The 18,754-nt window shown below is 31.7% G+C and overlaps 1 protein-coding gene across 1 annotated transcript; it reads right to left on the bottom strand.

Annotated features, from left to right (window-relative positions):
• Positions 1-6,152: 6,152 nt before the first annotated feature.
• Positions 6,153-17,667, bottom strand: PpD3 (Protein phosphatase D3). Its single transcript, XM_023161273.2, has 9 exons — positions 17,461-17,667; positions 17,064-17,305; positions 16,868-17,012; positions 16,696-16,817; positions 16,374-16,644; positions 10,415-10,557; positions 8,912-9,219; positions 8,235-8,316; positions 6,153-6,624 (listed from the first exon to the last, which is right to left on the bottom strand). The coding sequence occupies exons 1-9, from the start codon at positions 17,549-17,551 to the stop codon at positions 6,577-6,579; spliced, it is 1,452 nt and encodes a 483-aa protein (XP_023017041.1). The 5' UTR covers positions 17,552-17,667; the 3' UTR covers positions 6,153-6,576.
• Between the last annotated feature and the right edge of the window lie 1,087 nt (positions 17,668-18,754).

The following is an 18,754-nucleotide window of genomic DNA, read 5'->3' as shown; positions in this document are numbered from 1 at the left end:
CCTGTTGAACTGCGCCTTGAAATACCATCAAATAGATACTGGGCAATTAAATAAGGCACACCTTGATTAACGTTTTAATAAGTAATCACTTCGTCGACATAACATACAACATGCAACTCACACGAGTACAGAGCTAAAAAAAAACTAACAGATGACACGTCAATTACAGGATTGCCAACATACTAACTTCAACATGTTATGTATTTTTGAATTCATTAGTTTTTAAAATATTTTAAAATTTAAGGACCATTATGTGTTCATTAGAAGACAGCTTTAAAGTAGAGCTGATTCGGGTAATTTACCTGAAGTCGATATTTTCATGGTGATGGAATATTTTAATAAACGTAGGGACGACATAAGCGCTGTAGCTTTTGATCTTAAAAAAACCTGTTTATTAACTTGAATCCCAACATCAAAGATATTTTCCTGTGTACCTGCTTCATCAGACATGCTTTGATTTTCAGCGATATCTTCGTTACAAAGTAACAAGTATTAAACAAAATTTGTTTCTCCTTTTTTGAACAAACGGTGAAGCTTTAGATGTATGGGCCGTCGGTCTATCAATCTGGCAATCAAATATATGCGGAATTACGCCTGGTTTCAATATAATTTTTCCCACTTTCATAGTTTTGATTGATATACATGTAATTTTCTAAGTCTTTTTCAATCTAAAATTCAAAGTAGTGCTCAGAGTAAACTATTTTTTTTATTAATCATTATTATTCATAATTACATTGAAATGATCTTCGCAACAAAAATGCGGCAGATACCTACAAGTCGGCTCTCCGCATAGCGCGCTGCCATAACTTTCGTGATTTTAAGTTACTTGGCAGAGAAATAAAAATGTTGTCTGGTACAGTTACCGATGAATTATTGCATTTAGGAACGATGCAATACTTTTATAACGTCCTTTTTTATCATTATTCATATTCCCGCAGTTGACACACTGCAGTAAACAACACACAACTTCCTTTCTACGGCTTTAGCACACGTATTTCGCTTATCCGACAGCACTCTCTTGTCGCCAAGTCACAGCCGAGTCGACTGATGTGACGTCAAACTTGACCACGCCCCGTTTCGGTGAACGCCACATTCAACTATTAATTTGAGGGGGAAGATAAAGAGTGAAAATTCAGATTTTTGCAGATGTACTATTTGAAACATAAACTTTCAAATAATGATATAAAAAATTTGTTAAATGAGCCCATTCTACGTAATAAAGTGCTTTGAAAATATTTTCATAGAAACAAGAAATTTTTGCCAGGAAAAAAGTTACCGCAACTTTTTGAAAATGCACATATTTTCGAAAAACATGCTGTAACTCGAAACACTGATAGGAATCGATATGCGATTTTCCCCATTAAGTTTGTCATGAAATTTGACCTGACAGCCATTAGTTTTCATTTATCTAGTTTGAAACAGAAGTTTTCCTTTAAAAGTGCCCAATTTGGCCCACTCTGTACATCCCTTTAGGTTTGTAACGCACAGTAAGGTTGTACTTTAACAGCTTAACCATAATTCTCTGTAACCGAGGTAAACGTATTGCAGAAACTCATGTCTGCATCAAAGTCTCTAGATGTTTATGGATATCATGACTTTCCTACCATAGATGAAATCATAAATTTTTGCAGGATCACAAAATAGCAGTAAACTCTTTTTCAATCTGGCTAAACCAAGAATCAGTTGAAGCATGCTAAGCATATGCAGCAGGTTCACCATTCTGAAGCAAACAACAACCAAGCCCGCAGCCCGCTTTGACTGCTATATGTTTGGATGATTATTGATTCTAAATTGAAAGGGGTATATTTTTAGGAGAGATCAATTTTTGGGAAAGGAATCTTCCAAAGAAAGGAAGAAAGCAATTAACTGACAATTGAGAAATTTGCCTTATTGCCTCTTCAACACCAATATGGATAACATTACAAGACGAAGCACTCAATTTATTCATATAATTACGACTTTGTCACGAATGACTTAAATCTACTCATGTCATCGATGACAGTACGTAATGACATTCATTCGTTTTATTTATTTAATTTTGTTTAAATTGAAAGGGGTTAACTTTTAGGAGAGATTCGTGTTGGGATAGAAAAATTTTGGCTTTCTACTTCTCCATCTTCATACAGAAAAATATGGGAAGATTCCAAAAGGAGTGAAACTTCACCTCTTTCATGTACTATATTATGTAGCAATTTTATAAATGATATCTGATTTAACTCCATAACGAATGTTTGAAGTAGAAAGGGAAAAGAAAAAGTCTTGTAGTTGTTTCAAAAGTTTTTTTTGTGTAATTCAATGTTAATATGGAAGTAGTTGTTTCGAGAGGGTTTTTTGTTCCAGTTGCCTGAACGTTACTTCTTTGCATGATCTATATGTAAAGAGTTCATTTTGCAAATGATTGCTTTCTTCGTAAGATTCCCAAGTTTTTTTTCTGTGAAGATGAAGAAGTAGAGAACCTGTACCTTTCTATCCCAATTATTGGTTTTGTTTCAACGAAATTAGCTGGAACAGGTGGGGAACTTAGTGAAAATTTTGTGACATTTAATGCATCAGCTTATTTTTTGTTCCAAGACCATACATTGTCTTTTAGCAGCTCTCTTAAGTGCTAACAAAATTGACAAATAAGGAATATAACCGCGAAGATAATTATTCATGCCTAAAATTTTTTTTATTTGTTGTTTTTTTTAAGACCCAAAATTGCTTGAATTTTTCCTTAATCTGGTTAAATTTTCTCATTGTTGAATCTTCTTCTCATATATTTAACCTCACTTACTCTATACTGAATTTTACTACTATTGAACTCATCATTTAGATACAAGATACCAGACAATCTCGTATATTTCCAAAATTTTCATTATTTAATTTTTGGAAAAATTCTAGAGCACCGTTAAGGCCGAAAGAAAGCCTGTTAAATTTGAAAACTCCAAAAGTTGTACCAAATGCACACAATTTGCTAGACTTTCACTTAATTCCACTTGAAACAGTAAAACATGTTTGTTCTTGAAGCATAGAATGACTTTCATCTGGTGTTGGAATTATAGAAAAACTCACGCTCCTTAGCTCATTTAGACCTTTGGATCTAAACATAGGCTCAAGTTCTCATCATTTTTTTTTCTATGAAGGTGACTGACAATGTTTCGTGATGAATTTCATTAGTTCGGACTTATAAAATGATTTGAAATTCCTGAAAGAACTAAAAAGAAAAATTAAATTTTGAGGTTGAGCATTACTTTTCAACTTAAGAGCACATACTTTACTGAATTTGACTAATCCTATAAACACATTCTGATTTGCTTTAATAAAGTTTTCCTTACTTAAGCTTAAAATAGAATTTACTTAAGATTTCAAATTTAATTTTAGGCAACTTGTGAGGCTCAGAAGTGGTGTTTAGTTTCTCCCTTAACTTTTCAAAGAGGCAATCTATTTTTACATACCCTAAGGGTACAAATTCAAAACCTCTATAAGTGGTAATATTACTTTTTTGCAGTTTTTCACTTCATCAAGGGTAAAACTTGACACTAACAGCTCATTTTCTGAATGGTCACTGCCTTGTTCATAATCTTCTGTTTTTTCTTGGATTTCTTCGATGCCTCTATTGACATTTCCGCACATTTTATTAAAATTTCCTACTCTGAAATATCTTGCAAATTTTTTACCATAAGCAGCGCATTGACGTGGCCCATTTACATGTGTATTGTCTCATCTATTTTCTATTCGATTATTGCTTCTCTGTGATCCTAGATTTTTCCTAGTTACAGCACCAATTTTACTTTTGCCGCTTATACCTTGAACTTCTTTTACTTGAGCACTGGCCATTTCATTGGCATGACACACTTCTGTTGCTTTCTTTAGATCCAAACTATCCATATGTAACAATTTTTCTTGTAACGCCTTGTTACTAATACCATTCTGTCCTATACCATTTAATCTTACTCATCAAATTCACAACATTTTACCAGCTTCCTAAGATCTGTCAGAAAATGGTTGAAAGTTTCACCCTCGCCTTTTTTTTTCATTAAAGAAACCAAATCTGTCTCTTTTCTCATACTTGCCACTGGCAACATATTAAATTTCCAAATGTTCGAACCTTTTGAATTTTTTTGATAGGTTACCTTCTAATGACATAGGAGTAGAAAGTCCTACACCACCCATTTTTATCAGAATTTTTATTTTCGCTGATGCACGAAGCTTTTTGTTGTTGATTTATTCAGTTTCCATATGACTGATCCATGTACTTGTTTAATAAGAAAACAGGTTTTCAATTCATCAAAAGGTTGAGCGACAACTACTCCCATCGGAGTATATGGGCATCAATCAGCGATGCCACCCACTCCAACCGTAGTGTTGTGTTGTAAAGATCAGTAGTCATTCGGCGTTGGCTAGAGGAAGTTTTAGCTGCACTGGTGTCCTTCTACAAACATTTGTTGAGCACGTGTTATAGTTGGTTACACGGTTTTTATTTTTTGTGCCGTTAAACATGGACGCCAAATCTGGACCTTCTGAATTACGAAAAATTTAACATTTACATGCGTACAGTAGGAGAGCACCCACAATGAAGAATTATTCTAGTGTTTAGAAGATAGCAGTAGTGACAAATATTTGCCAGGGTCCGAAGACGAATATCCCTCCGAATCAGAAAGTTATTCGGAGGGATATGCACATGGTGATGACCAGTCGTTAGGAAATATTCTAGTTTCGGTTGTAAATACCAATTCAGCTTCGACTAATGCGCAAAAGAAATTCAAGTGGACAAAAACAGGTACATTGAAAAAAATTTACATTAAAAAAAATCAAGAGCGATTCCGGGCAGAGGCAGATCTATAGATTTTTTCAGACTTATAATTGACAACACGAATTGCAAAAATAAACAAATAAAACAACGGCATCCGAGAGTACCTCAAAAATATAGTTTTTACTAATCTCAACACAACTACATTTATCTATTAAATCTGACATAACTGTTTTTGACATCTATATGGTTATACAGAGGTTCTAAAACTATTCATATAACAGTATATAAGAATTGTAGTCCAGTGTGTACTATTTATTACTACCGATGAAGCTACGGTGATAGTTTTATTGGTAGAATAAAAAAAATGTTTGTGAAAATTGTTTTATTATTATCATGGATAGTCCATTCATATTTTGAACATTTATTAAAAAAACCTGAAATGAGTTTCACATTTTGTGGTATTTTGATTTACCGTTTGTTTGAAGTTTCTTGAAAACAATATAAAACTGCCAATTATCCAAGAACAGATTTATATTTGAAAAAATTGTAGTGTGTGTCGGCCCGTAGCCGGTCGGTTCGACGTGGGTGTTTTGTTCACTCACTAAAATCGACCGCTGTGTTGGTCGGTGGTTCAAGTCCCAGCCTGAACGATCGATTTTCACTTGCTGTCGTCCAACCCGTGTTAGGAATCACACGTTAAAAGGTAAGACCTCGTTCGTCCTTAGCTCGCACAAGTTTCGACTACTGAGGGTTGTCGTTCGTATGGGTGTGACAGCTGGTTAACGGAAAAACATATTTTAAACATTTTTTTTGCAACTAGTAATGCCATACCATTTTTCTCTCAATAATAAACTCATAAAATGATTTATTTTCACGTAAGCTTTGTATGTTCTTGAATCTTACATCCAACTATAAACAATTAATGCTCCAGAGGTACACATCTAATCAACACCACTACTGTAGACACTTGATTGTATTCTAGATGAAATACCCCTCTCACCTTATTCTATTCGAATAAAGTAACACCACAGGACGCAGAAATGATTACACAATAAAAATTGAAATTCTTAGAGAATTTTAAAGAGTTGAATGAATATTTATAATAAATAACAACAAATTCTGAACGTAATCTTTTAAAATAATGAGGTATTATGAAGTATTCTTTTTAGCTTTTTTTCATTAGTTGAATGTAAAATATTTGCATTTGGCTTCTTTCAACATCAATCAAACATTGATCTGTTATGCCAAAAAGTAACAATTGTAACAAGTAAAAATCGAATATCATCCTAATTTTTATTAAAATGGGTAGGTACTATAAAAGGGAGCAATATTTAATAACATTTGATGACAAGTAGTATCTCATAGCAATGAGAGTAGAAGGCAGTAGGATTTTTCCAAATTGTTTACATCTAAGAAGAAATTAAACGATAATAAATTATCACTTTATTGTAATGGTCCTATAAGTGATTGACTGGTGTAGAGTAAAATAAAAAACAACAAAAATAACAAATTATTGAACATAAATTTTGCACACACTTTGTCCTTGAAGATAAAAATAATTCTTATCAAACTGATATTGTAAAAGTCTAAAGGAGGTGAAATTACTAAATCTATGTATAACCTATGAAATTTCATGAATATTTTTAAAACTATATTGTCGTACTCTTATATTCACAAGACTTACCACTAAACGCAGTCAAGCCATTTCTTCTTCAAGAACAAAATTAGTCAAACTCTGTCTTCATTAACTATAAGTAGTTAGTTAATTCTCAAAATAATTCAAAATTCCTATTTTGTAAATCTATTTACAATATTTGAAAACTATAAAAGTTATAAAAAATTAATTATAGAAATAAATCGGCGTACACCATGGGCTTCATATTTGGGTGGGGCTGAAAAAAATAGGAATATCAGTTTCTGTTTTGACAATTCATTCAGATCTTGCTACATCAAGCTAAGAGTTATTTTTCAATACAGTATAGGGTAATCAAATGCTAGTTACAAAGTTGAAAAACATTGTTTCTAGCGATGCTACTCTACAGGAATAATAATATTCGCGGCCTATTATGAGCATTAAGGAAAAAGTAGAAAAAATAAATACATATAAATGTATAAAACATTTTTAGCACTTCCAGTTCTGAAAGATTTTATAAAATATATAACCATTTTTCTTTTTTACCATATAGAGAGATTTCAGTTAGAAAACAATGAATATGACCTTATTACTAATGATAATAATATGAATGCTAGTGGTTGCTTCCCAATTTGTAGATGATTTGTCCACTGCTGATTAGCTGGGAGGAACATTTGAAGGAACATTTATAAGCATCTGTCACTGCTTGACATAGACACCCTAGTTCTAATGCAGTTCAAAGCTTTCAAACAGGAAAATTTTGCTGCTCTGTCCCTGGTAGGCTAAATTATTATCAGTGGAAAAACTTCAGAACATCCACCGCCATCTGGCGAAGATCAGCAAATTCCGGATCAGTACAGCAGAATTAACAATCTTGATATCGTATTATAAATTGTTCAGGGAAATCTTACAAGATTAGAAATTTCAACTGAATCGTAAAGAAAACCTATGAGGAAATGAAGACCACTGCAGCAATCTTCTTTGACTTGTAAAATTGTGTTTCAAGACATTTTACTGGAGGAGCTGGCATTATATAGTTAAGGAAAATACTTTATAGAATTGATAATAATTGAAGTAAATGAAATTCTTTCAGAAACTCTAAAAAGTGACAATAAGAGTTCTTAGAACATTTTGTGTTCTCTGCTAGACAGAAGACAGAATTCTCGAATATCAAAGATAAATGAAGCTGTCTAGTAATGGATCACTAGTTTATCTGTCTATTAACTGTTACAGAAACTTAACCAAAAGAATGGAAACAGTAGAAGAAAAAATGTATGAATACTTGAAAGCAATTTTTTTATCCTGTATTGAAGAAAAACTATTGAAATGATACTTTTATTCAACAATGACAATACTGCCAAGGAGACTATTACATTCCTAGGAATATATCTAGACCCTAAAATGGACTACAAAATTTCTAGTGCAATTTGTTTTGAAATACTTCAAAGTTTCCAACTGTGGAAATACCACATGGGATGTTTAAAACCCATTTTTTGACGAAATCGTTCTTAGAGGAAAATAAATAGATTGAGAAAAAATGTTTGAACCACCAACGACACAAAAAAATTTTTCGTGAAGAATCAATGCTAGTTTTACAAATTTTATTAGTTTATTGTCTAAATAGTTTCAAGTATATAATCACATGTGAAAGGAAATCGACATACAGCTGGTCAAAACTAGGAAGAGACCTGAGAGTTCTCTCTCTCTCTCTCTCTCTCACACACACACACACACACAGAGTCTCCTAGTGAACGTGCATCTTAGGGGAGGACCTAAGCCGCGACTTTGAAGTCGCTTCCTAGATTTGACAAACTGTAACTTGCCATACTTGAAAATTGAAAAATTGGATTAAAAGTTATAAGAACTTACCACAGCCTCATACGTTGTGAACTTTGGTTTCATATCCTTTCCTCTAAGGTTTATAAATGCACCTTTGTTTCCCATGGTATCGCTAAAGTTGTAAAAATCTTAATTATTAAATGATAAATAAAATATTTCAATAGTAACATCAAGCAAGCAACCGAATATTCAACAAAAATGATTGATGCCGGTGCGTTGTCAAATGGATAAATAATTTTAACAACTTGGCATTGTCTAAGGCGAAAAGAATATCTCTATGAATTTTTTGCCTTCAGACAACTGAAGATATTGGTTTGAGTAAGCATCTAGAATTTATTATTCAGCTGAAAACATTGAACACCGGTCACATCATTCATAGCAGAAAATAGTTTCGCGAATAAATCCCCCAAAGATTTTTGAAGATACGACTTAATATTCAAGAGGCTAGAGCTAGATGATGGCTAATCTGGTGGATTATTTTGACAAGTCTGATTTGAAGGTAACCTTAAAATAATAAATCTTGTTGACAACTAAACAGGAGAACAATTCATCAAGTTAATAAAAATGTTATAAAAAATAAAATAATATATGACATATTTACTGGAAGTGGTAGAGTTTTACCAGACTTAAAAGTCTGGTAAGTGTTCTGATAGAAAAATCTCAAAATCAAGTGATACATGATGAATTTAAAAACAATTAATACTCACCAATAATTTGGTGCTGAGAAGACGGTAATGCATTTACCATCATGAGCAACTTCATATCCTTCATTTTTAACCTCATGACTCCTGATAATGTAGTCTAATTTGTTCAGTTCAAGGAACTTAGTGGTAACATCCGGTCCAAACTGACAACCAACTCCTCTTTTGCTAGGTGCTCTGCCAGGCTGTGGTTGTGGATCTGACCAAAGTAACTCGCACATCGGTCCCTCTTCCGGCGGCTGCCTATTTCTGTCAATCTTTTTGATTTCATCTAGTGTAACATCGTCTTTTGAGAACAATCCACCATGCATAACCTGCAGAAGTTGGTTGATATAAAAAATTAAAAATCGAGTCAAATTGGGGTTTACATTAAAATCATTTTGAAAGAAAAATTCTACAAACTATAAGTAAATGTTTCAAAATGTTATATGGTATATGAAATTGGAAATTATCAACCTTTGCATTTTCTGGTGTCTAGTGTGATAAGATTTTACACTTTTGTTTGAAAATGCTTGACAATGTTTCTTATTAACTGTCTAAGAAAATGTTTAAAATAATGGAAATTCAAATACCAGGACCAAATATTTGGATGAGTTATGTAAAAAATTATATTATTTTGTGTATTACATTTTACTTATTATTTCTATCTAGAATCTAATTTTCTATGTGAAAGTAATAATTTATTTTCATTTTTGATCACAATGATTTAGTTACAAATGAGTGTTATTATACTTTTACTTAATTACTTAATTTCTTTCCATTTTTGACATTCTTTTTTAACTTTTACTTACATACTTTACTTACTTACTTTCATCTCAAATCTGTTGACATTTTTTAGACAATGGAAGTTCGTACCTCTAACAGTTGTTACTACTCATTTTACAATGGTAATGACTTTTACAACAAACAAATTTTTTTTTTTATTTGTTAAAGTTAAATTGAAATCTGTTATTTTGAGAAAAGTGACCCAAATTCTATTTCGATTATAATGATGAGTCTATGGAAAACAATTTTTCTTTGCCAGAAAAAAATGACTGACATCTCATGATGATTTTAACTTGGTAGGCAAAACGCTCGCCGAGAGACAGCATTTTTGTTCTGGTGAAGGAAAATTATTTTCAGCAGATTCGTTTTAAGCCAGAGATTCCAAATATTATTTATCAAGATAGTGAAAAGTGTTTACGAGGTAGATTAAAAAAAAAAAAAAGTCAAGTTCTACTAATGTTTGGCCATTCACTTAGTCATATCCGGGACACAAAAGGTTGGATTTATTTATACTTGTAATATTGATTTTACGTTTCCGCATAATAGTAAAATGTTATTCATTATATACTTAGGAAACGAATGCAGAAAAACACATTTTTGTGGGCAGATATGGATAGATGTTCTTTTTATATGTAAATACATTTTGTAGCAATTGCAACCCACAAAATTCGATTACTTTTGAAACCTTGTTTCATGACAAGGTTTTAATGGGACAAAAACTAGAATATAAATCTATTTGCTTACCAACACTTTTTGATTCAAACAATGTGCTAGAGGAAGCCAGTTGTAAACTTCAGTAAACAATTCTGCCATTTGAGCAGTATATTTGAACTTCACTTCTCCATCGAAGCCGTACATTTGATTCATTGTTGCACTTTCATGATTTCCTGGAAATTTGAGAAAATATAATACATTGGGATGCTGCAAATTTGATAATTATGGTTTTTTTTAATGTACTTAAAAATTTGATAGATGTCTAGGTGAAAAATATAACTAGTACTTTTTCCAATAAACAAGTAGTATAATTGACTATAGTACAATTCCATAATAGTAGGCACTAAATTCTAAGAAATATTGTATTAAAACGAAAACATTGTTGTCAAGAGTTTATATATTTATCATCATAGTAAACCTATATTATTCTTTAATATACAGTATCATTAGTAGTAACATCATTGTGTGGGAATGAGCTACAGATACATGCAGAATTTTTAATCACAAAAAAAATCATAAGGTTACTATATGATTTGGACTAAAGAGAAACGTTCAGAAACACGTTCATTGAAAACAATATCCTAACACTAACATCTACCTATTTATACAAATTATTAATATATACCTATCAGAATGCTAAAAATATGAACAGAAACAGTGACTACCATGAATATGATACCAGACAGAAGAATGACATATAAGGAGCCCTCTATATGCTGAAGCACATTTGTTCAATTTTTTGCCTCAGTACCAATATGAAACATTTCAAACTATCTTTGAAAAAGTTTCTCATCCGCCCTGCCTTTTATTCATTAGACGAGTATAAACAACTTAACGACTAGACAGTTATGTTTCAATCTATTTTAACATGTGTTTATATTTAAATATTTTATTTTTATTTAATTTGTAACAACTAGGATGTTCGTGATGTTTTTTTTTATAATGTTTATTATCCAATGAGATTGTTTTCTCTCTTGATGTAGTATGACTTATGTTGTGAAGCAACTATAAGCAACTATCTATCTAATTCCTCATCTGTTTAGTTTAATTTCCGTACGCCACTGCAACAGACAGATTAAGGCAAAAACGTCGGTCATTTCTGAGAATTTAGTGCCTACTATTTTAGGATTATATTATAAGTGATACCAAACTAATTTGAAAATGAATGAAAAATTAATTCTCATACATTAATATGAAACTGACATATCCACATCCAATATCCAACTTATATTTTTTCCTTTGGTGACAACAGGATAAACAAGTCATTAGCATTATGTAATAACTTCTATTCACAATCCTTTTAGCCATTCTATGTACTAGAAGCAATCCTCCTTCAACAGGATAAATTCATGAGAGAAAAATATCTGGTCACAGATGGATTCAAACTCAGGACCCCTACGGTCACATGCACCCTACACCTTATAAGGTACTTTTTTGTATTATACAGTGTCACCGATAAAGTCCGCATCAAATGGGAAACTTTTTTATTTATCGTTTTATGTGAAATTTGATTTTGGCAGTAGATTTTGCTTAAGAAATGATGTCAAATGGCGTCTACAAAATAGGTCACGTGATTTCCTTAACCTGTCAAAATTGACATTTAAAAAAAGAAACATCGAAAAATGACATTATCCTTCAAAATATCCAAAAATATCAAAGGATAAAAACATTTTCTTTTGTAATTTTATACCCACACACCAAGTTTCAAACCCATAATAAGTATTTTATATTTTCACTATTTTTCCGCATTCCTGCTTTTTCTACTTATCAAAATTTAAGCACACCTGTACTAAATCATTTATTTTAACTAAACTCGTCACCGAATTTCTTTTTTTGTAATATAATAATATTTTAAGAGCCTCTTTGATGTTAAAAACAAATTTTGAAAAATAAAAGTTGTCAAACTTGATGCAAAGTTCATCTAGTTTCAACGGGGCTTTCCAAACTATACAGTACTTGAGTTTTTTAATGAGCAAATGGCCTCACAATATGAATTAGAACAAAACGGAACATTAGGAAACAATATCTTAGAGTGTTTATTGTTTTTTTAACAAAAAATACAGTGGAATTTAATCTTAATTAAAAGGAACTGAAAATAAACATGTACCTATACCTAATAGCAAAAAAACACGAAAAAAAGACTCACGACATTAAATACACTACATTTCTGTATGTCTTCCATCGCGTTCTATGCAGATAATTGTCCTTCTTGATACATCTTTTATTGAGTTGCTGATACTCACAGGGTTTATGTTTAAAATAGAGTTTCTAATAACAGTTTCTAGGTGATTCACGTCACGAAAAGGTCTTTGTTTATAAACGATTTGTTTTAAGTAACCCCACAAGAAAAAATCTAGTGGGGTTAAATCTGGCGATCTAGGCGGCCATATTTGCTCCATATTTCGCCCAATAACTTTGACCCTAAACATTTCTAATAGTTTCTCTTTGACTTCTCTTGAACTATGAATAGGAGCCCCGTCACATTGATACCACAGACTGTGTCTTATTTCAATCGGCATATTGTCCACTATATCACTGATCTCAGTATTTAGAAATTGCAAATAATCCTGAGAAGTTAAATTGTGTCTAAAAAAGAATGGTCCCATTACCTGATTATTTAAAACACCGCACCACACATTTGTTTTAAATGAATATTGGTCCCGACATTCTATCACAAAATGAGGATTTTCCTGAGCCCACCACCTACAATTCTGGGAACTAACTACGCCGTTCGATGTGAAGGTAGCTTCGTCGGTCCATAGGATTTTGTAAGGAAATTTTCTGTTTAATTCTACTTCTCCTTGGTACCAGAAAGAGAAATCTAGTCGAACATCGAAATCTCTTTCCTTTAAGGTATTTATAAATTTGGGTTTGTAGGGTTTGAATTTATTTTTATGTAAAATTGCTCTTACGCTTTCTCTTTTAACGCCAGTTCTATCTACAATATTGGTAATACTTGATTTTCCCTGTTCGATAACATCCAGGCAGACAGCCAACTGAACCTCATCATTATTGCGTGATGGATTATGACGTTTTTTAAAAGTATTTTCAACTGAACCAGTCAGTTTAAATTTTTTTTAAAATCCTACTTACAGTGGATTGCTGTACATGTCTACCAGGATGTCTTGCGTTAAAAATATCAGCCACTTGTCGATGCAATGTGTTTTCACCACAAATTAGCACAATTTCAATTTTTTCTTGTAAAGATAACATATTATTTTAATTTTCATACATTACATTGAACTAACGGGCATTAATTTATTCAGTGACAGTGACGTTTTCTAAAACACATTATGTAGTTTCATATTTTTTCACAGCCTACCCAGTTTTTTTAAATTAGTGTTGTTAGCGGAGTAGGTAAATGTAAATACTATGAGTTTTTTTCTTTTATTGAATGGGCTTCAAGAATCACGAAATGATGTTTCCTAATGTTCCGTTTTGTTCTAATTCATATTGTGAGGCCATTTGCTCATTTAAAAACTCAAGTACTGTATAGTTTTGAAAGCCCCGTTGAAACTATATGAACTTTGACAACTTTTATTTTTCAAAATTTGTTTTTAACATCAAAGAGGCTCTTAAAATATTATTATATTACAAAAAAAGAAATTCGGTGACGAGTTTAGTTAAAATAAATGATTTAGTACAGGTGTGCTTAAATTTTGATAGGTAGAAAAAGCAGGAGTGCGGAAAAATAGTGAAAATATAAAATACTTATTACGGGTTTGAAACTTGGTGTGTGGGTATAAAATTACAAAAGAAAATGTTTTTATCCTTTGATATTTTTGGATATTTTGAAGAATAATGTCATTTTTCGATGTTTCTTTTTTTAAATGTCAATTTTGACAGGTTAAGGAAATCACGTGACCTATTTTGTAGACGCCATTTGACATCATTTCTTAAGCAAAATCTACTGCCAAAATCAAATTTCACATAAAACGATAAATAAAAAAGTTTCCCATTTGATGCGGACTTTATCGGTGACACTGTATAAACAATTCGGATATTGCTTTTGTGATCATTATTGATTAATTAGAACTGTGGACTAATGAGTGACGTGTACAGAGCGGACATAAATAGTCCTCCCCCAATTAACTTTTTAACGGAACAAGATATCAGGATCGGACAAAATGTATGTAAAAAGGTTTCATTTTTAGTACTTTTTGATGAGAAAGACATTAGTGTTGCATCACTCGTCGCGGAGAGGGCGCTACTAACTTTTATTTTCAAATAGAACTGAGAAGTAGAAATAGAACTGTGATAACTTGTTTGATAGATATTTCATTCTCTATCTAATACTTTTTTACTGTTGGAAACATAATTTACCATTCCTAAGTAATTAGCAGTTTTATATTAATTTCCAAGAATCTGCAAACGAACTATAAACATCATAATTTCAAGAAAAAAATTATTCAAAACTCAATCTAGTTCATTCCAATGAATATTCAATGTTTATCATTCTCTCCTTGAAGTCTATTTACATTTTTTTCCCTACATTATGAAATATACCTAGGAATTGGCCGCTGTGGTAGTGCGTCCAACTCACGATCGGAAGGTCGTGTGTTCGATTCCCGCTTCGACTAGATATTTTTCTCGAGCGAATTTATCTGGTTGAAGCTGGAATGATTCTGCAACCGTGTTAGGAATCACACGTTAAAAGGTAAGACCTCGTTAGTCCTTAGCTCGCACAAATTTCTCAACTTCTGAGAGTTGTCGTTCGTATGGGGGCGACAGCTGATTAACGGAAAAACAGATTTTAAACAGATTTTTTATATCTGGCAAGCACCTCTTTTTCTATCCGCCAGTTCTGTAAATGAATTGCCGTTGGGTGTCGTACGCTTTAGATGTCACATATTCCCTCAAAAACATCTCTACCAGTTAGGAAATTGTCAAATCAAATAAGTTTTCAGCTAATATTAGGTTTCAGCAAGATGAGGTACCTAGAGTGGCCAGATGACAATTTTCCAAACCAGTGGATCGGTAATCGTGGTCCATAAGAATAACCTGCTGCATTACTTGATATGACATCCTTATATTTTTGTGAGGATTGGTGAAATCTACAATTGACTTACACAGCAGCAGCCTACTCCAGAGCTCATGGTTAAAATAAAAGGTACTCCTGGCAACATTACCCCAGAAACATTCCATAATATATTTGTGAACAAACTTTAGTATTATCAGGAAGTAAATGGTGACTAATTTAAACATTATTGTTTGTTTTTAAATCCTTAACACTGATATGAAACTGTTAATTACTCAAGAACAGCTGATCCGATTTCCAAAAATAAAAAATGTTGGATAGAGAATGATATTTTACTACCTCTTTCAACATTTTGGGATGACCTGGGCCTCTTGGAAATCCCCTCTATGTACTCTCGGACCAATTATTATAGTAGGAAAATCAACTTAAATTCCCCACCTAGCAACAACATTTGTAACTAGATAACCCCCACATTTTTGTTTACATAAAAATAGGCTCTATTAAGGGGTAAGGAGTGTTTTTTGAGATATTTTTGTTTATTTATTTAATGAATTTGTGAATCAAGACTTCTTCAGATATCAGTTATATTTCTGTTAATACTCCAGTTAATAAAATCAATTAGGGAAACTGGAAATGATTGATCTTCACAGTGCCTGGAAGACCACAAAGTAAACTCAGACTAACAATTAAAATGTGATATTTGGGTTTTGAGAAGCATACTTTATTGATAATAATAAATGGTTAGAAACCCCTACAATTCAAACTATACTTATTCTTATTTGAACTATACTTAATTCTGATTGTATCAAGAGAAGAAACTAACAACCAAACATGAAATATGTAGATATACTTCCAATTTATCATCAGTCAGAATTTTCAAACAAGCACGTGTTGAAAGATTAATAAATATATACTATTTGAATATTTTCATGAAAATTGTTGACTACTAAAATTTATTATTGGTTAAAAGTAATGTTGAAATGGTACTCAGAAAACTGGTTTTTCACTTACCTCTCGACATGAAGAAATGATTAGGATACAACAATTTAAAACCAAATAATGTAAATATACATTCCACAGAAAAAGATCCTCTATCAACAAAATCTCCATTGAATAAATAAGGGTTTGATTCTGAGGGAAGGCCATTTAATTCGAAAATATTTAGAAGATCATAAAATTGGCCATGAATATCACCACACACAGTGAATTTATCATCATCACCAATAGGTATTTCTACTAAAGAAGGCTGATCCATGAAAAAAGATTTGATATCTAGTAAAATCTGAAAAATATAATATTATGTATCCATAAAGAGAATATTTCAAAAAACAACCTTATAGGCGTATTTTCGATGAAGTTTTCCTTGATTTTTATACAATTCCATTAGATCTTTCATAAATTCAAGAGTAACTTTACCATCTTTGAGCTCTGGTCCAGTATATTCATTTTCTATAGCTATAAAGGAAAGTATCAATAAAAATGTAGTAGCAGGCATTAATTCTTACTCATAGCATCTAAATTAATACTGTCTGCTATATTCTTTTTGTCATCTACTGCAATGGCTTTTTCAAATGCTATTTTCTTTACTATTTTATTACATTCGGAGTATTTCATCTTAGCATCCTTATCATTGGGCCGTACCTTTGCAACCTACAATCACTGGTTAGTCTCATAAAAATTCTGTAATTTGATAAAACATACATATTCGTAATCTTTCAGGGCCTCTTTAAATTTTCCCAAAGACATATGTGCGGCTGCCCTTCTATAATAGCCCTTAACATATGATTTATCTAATTCTATACATTTATTAGCATCCGTTAATGCTATCCCAAAACATTCCGTTTTCAGGTAGGCGAAACTTCTATTAGCATAATATATTGCTACATTTGGATTTTTTTCAATTGCTTTAGAGTACAGATCTATGGCAGAATTGAAGTCTTGTTCTGAAAGAAAAAGGTAGGTTATGTTTAAGGAAAATGCAAAAGGTGTGATAAAAGAATTAATCATATTCCACATTGTGTACACTAGCAGAAACAATTTATTGGAGATTATGGAATTTATGTCATGAGGTAATTTTAAACACAATGTGACTACTTACTTTTAAAATATTCATTAGCTTCCGATTTGAAATGTTCGGCTATCTGAATATCTTCTGAAGAAACTGGTACATTTTGTGTTTCAGTGGTCATTTTTGAATGTTATTAAATATGTTTAAAATTGTTTAGGAATTACAAACCATTAGAACTATCACATCACTCAACATGAAAAATTGATACATACATTGGTAATTAGGATATTAGGAACTTTACGGATTGAGAAAAATCACCAAAAAAATTACCAGATTTGTTCTATCGTCTACAGACAATAACCGCCTCGCTTAGATAGATTAAACATATGAACATCAAAAATTTTTGGATATTACTTGTTCTGAAAAACAGATATGCAACTGAAACTGTAGAAAAAAATTTGATTATTGATTGTATGTATGCAGATTTTTTTTACTACCGCCTATGGTTTAGAGAATTGATGAAAGAAACTGCAACAGAAAATGTCAAAAACTGATTAATATGTTTTACCAAAATAAAATACCATATTACAAAATATTCATTTTTATACCTGAACAGTATAATAGGTAAATAAGACATTAAGTCAGAAGTTGTAAATAAATAGGCAACACTCAAAAAAAGTTGTTCCACAAAATTTATAAATGAACATAATAATATGACTGCCATTAGCACCTTGTAACTTTTTTTTGATTCTCCTTAACCCATGAAGTTGCTTTTCAACTAGTTGAAAAAACCCGACATCACCAGAAGATGGCAAATGAGACTTTGCCGAAACGTTGTGAAAATAATCCTTATGGGGAGAAAATACACAGAACACGGAGCGAAACCCGAGAAAACAGCTCATCATATATATATATATATATATATATATATATATATATATATATATATATATATATATATATATATATATATATACAGAGTGACCCATTTGAAAGCGGGCCACCTCTCTAAAACTGTTATTTATTATCCGATTCAGAAGTTTTTTTTTTCAATAGATAGAGCGTCAATAGTTCTATTAGAGTGCTGTGAAGTCGAAATATAAATAAAATTTTCAAGGCCTACTTCGAATTTTTTTCAAGGTCAAAAATCCAAAAAACATACTAGCGATTTTTTTATATGAAATTTGACGACGCCACTGGATTTGTGATGCTTTCAAATGGTTGTGACTGAAATTTCAAGATAAAATAATGTTTTTTAACAGAAATATGGCATAAGTAAAATATACCAATCACTGTCAAAATAATTCAAATAGTTGTATATTAAATAACAATTTTGTAAATAATATGGTTTGAAATACTTCTTCAGAACATAACAACTTTATGT

The sequence above is a fragment of the Leptinotarsa decemlineata genome, unplaced genomic scaffold, assembly GCF_025532065.1.
Source record: "Leptinotarsa decemlineata unplaced genomic scaffold, Ldec_3_MD MMD2_tig00001393_RagTag_RagTag, whole genome shotgun sequence".
Lineage (NCBI taxonomy): Eukaryota > Metazoa > Arthropoda > Insecta > Coleoptera > Chrysomelidae > Leptinotarsa > Leptinotarsa decemlineata.
Note: the sequence above shows the minus strand (reverse complement) of the source record. Positions and strands in the feature narration are given on the sequence as shown.

Bases quoted from the DNA above. Each gene is read 5' to 3' on its own strand.
- PpD3 (XM_023161273.2), bottom strand. From the start codon at position 17,551: ATGACCACTGAAACACAAAATGTACCAGTTTCTTCAGAAGATATTCAG. The intron at 9,220-10,414 runs GTAAGCAAATAG...CAACTTCTGCAG, and splicing joins GTTTGAATCAAAAAGTGTTG to GTTATGCATGGTGGATTGTT. The intron at 6,625-8,234 runs GTAAGTTCTTAT...TATTTTTTTCAG, and splicing joins TCACAACGTATGAGGCTGTG to CCCCACCCAAATATGAAGCC.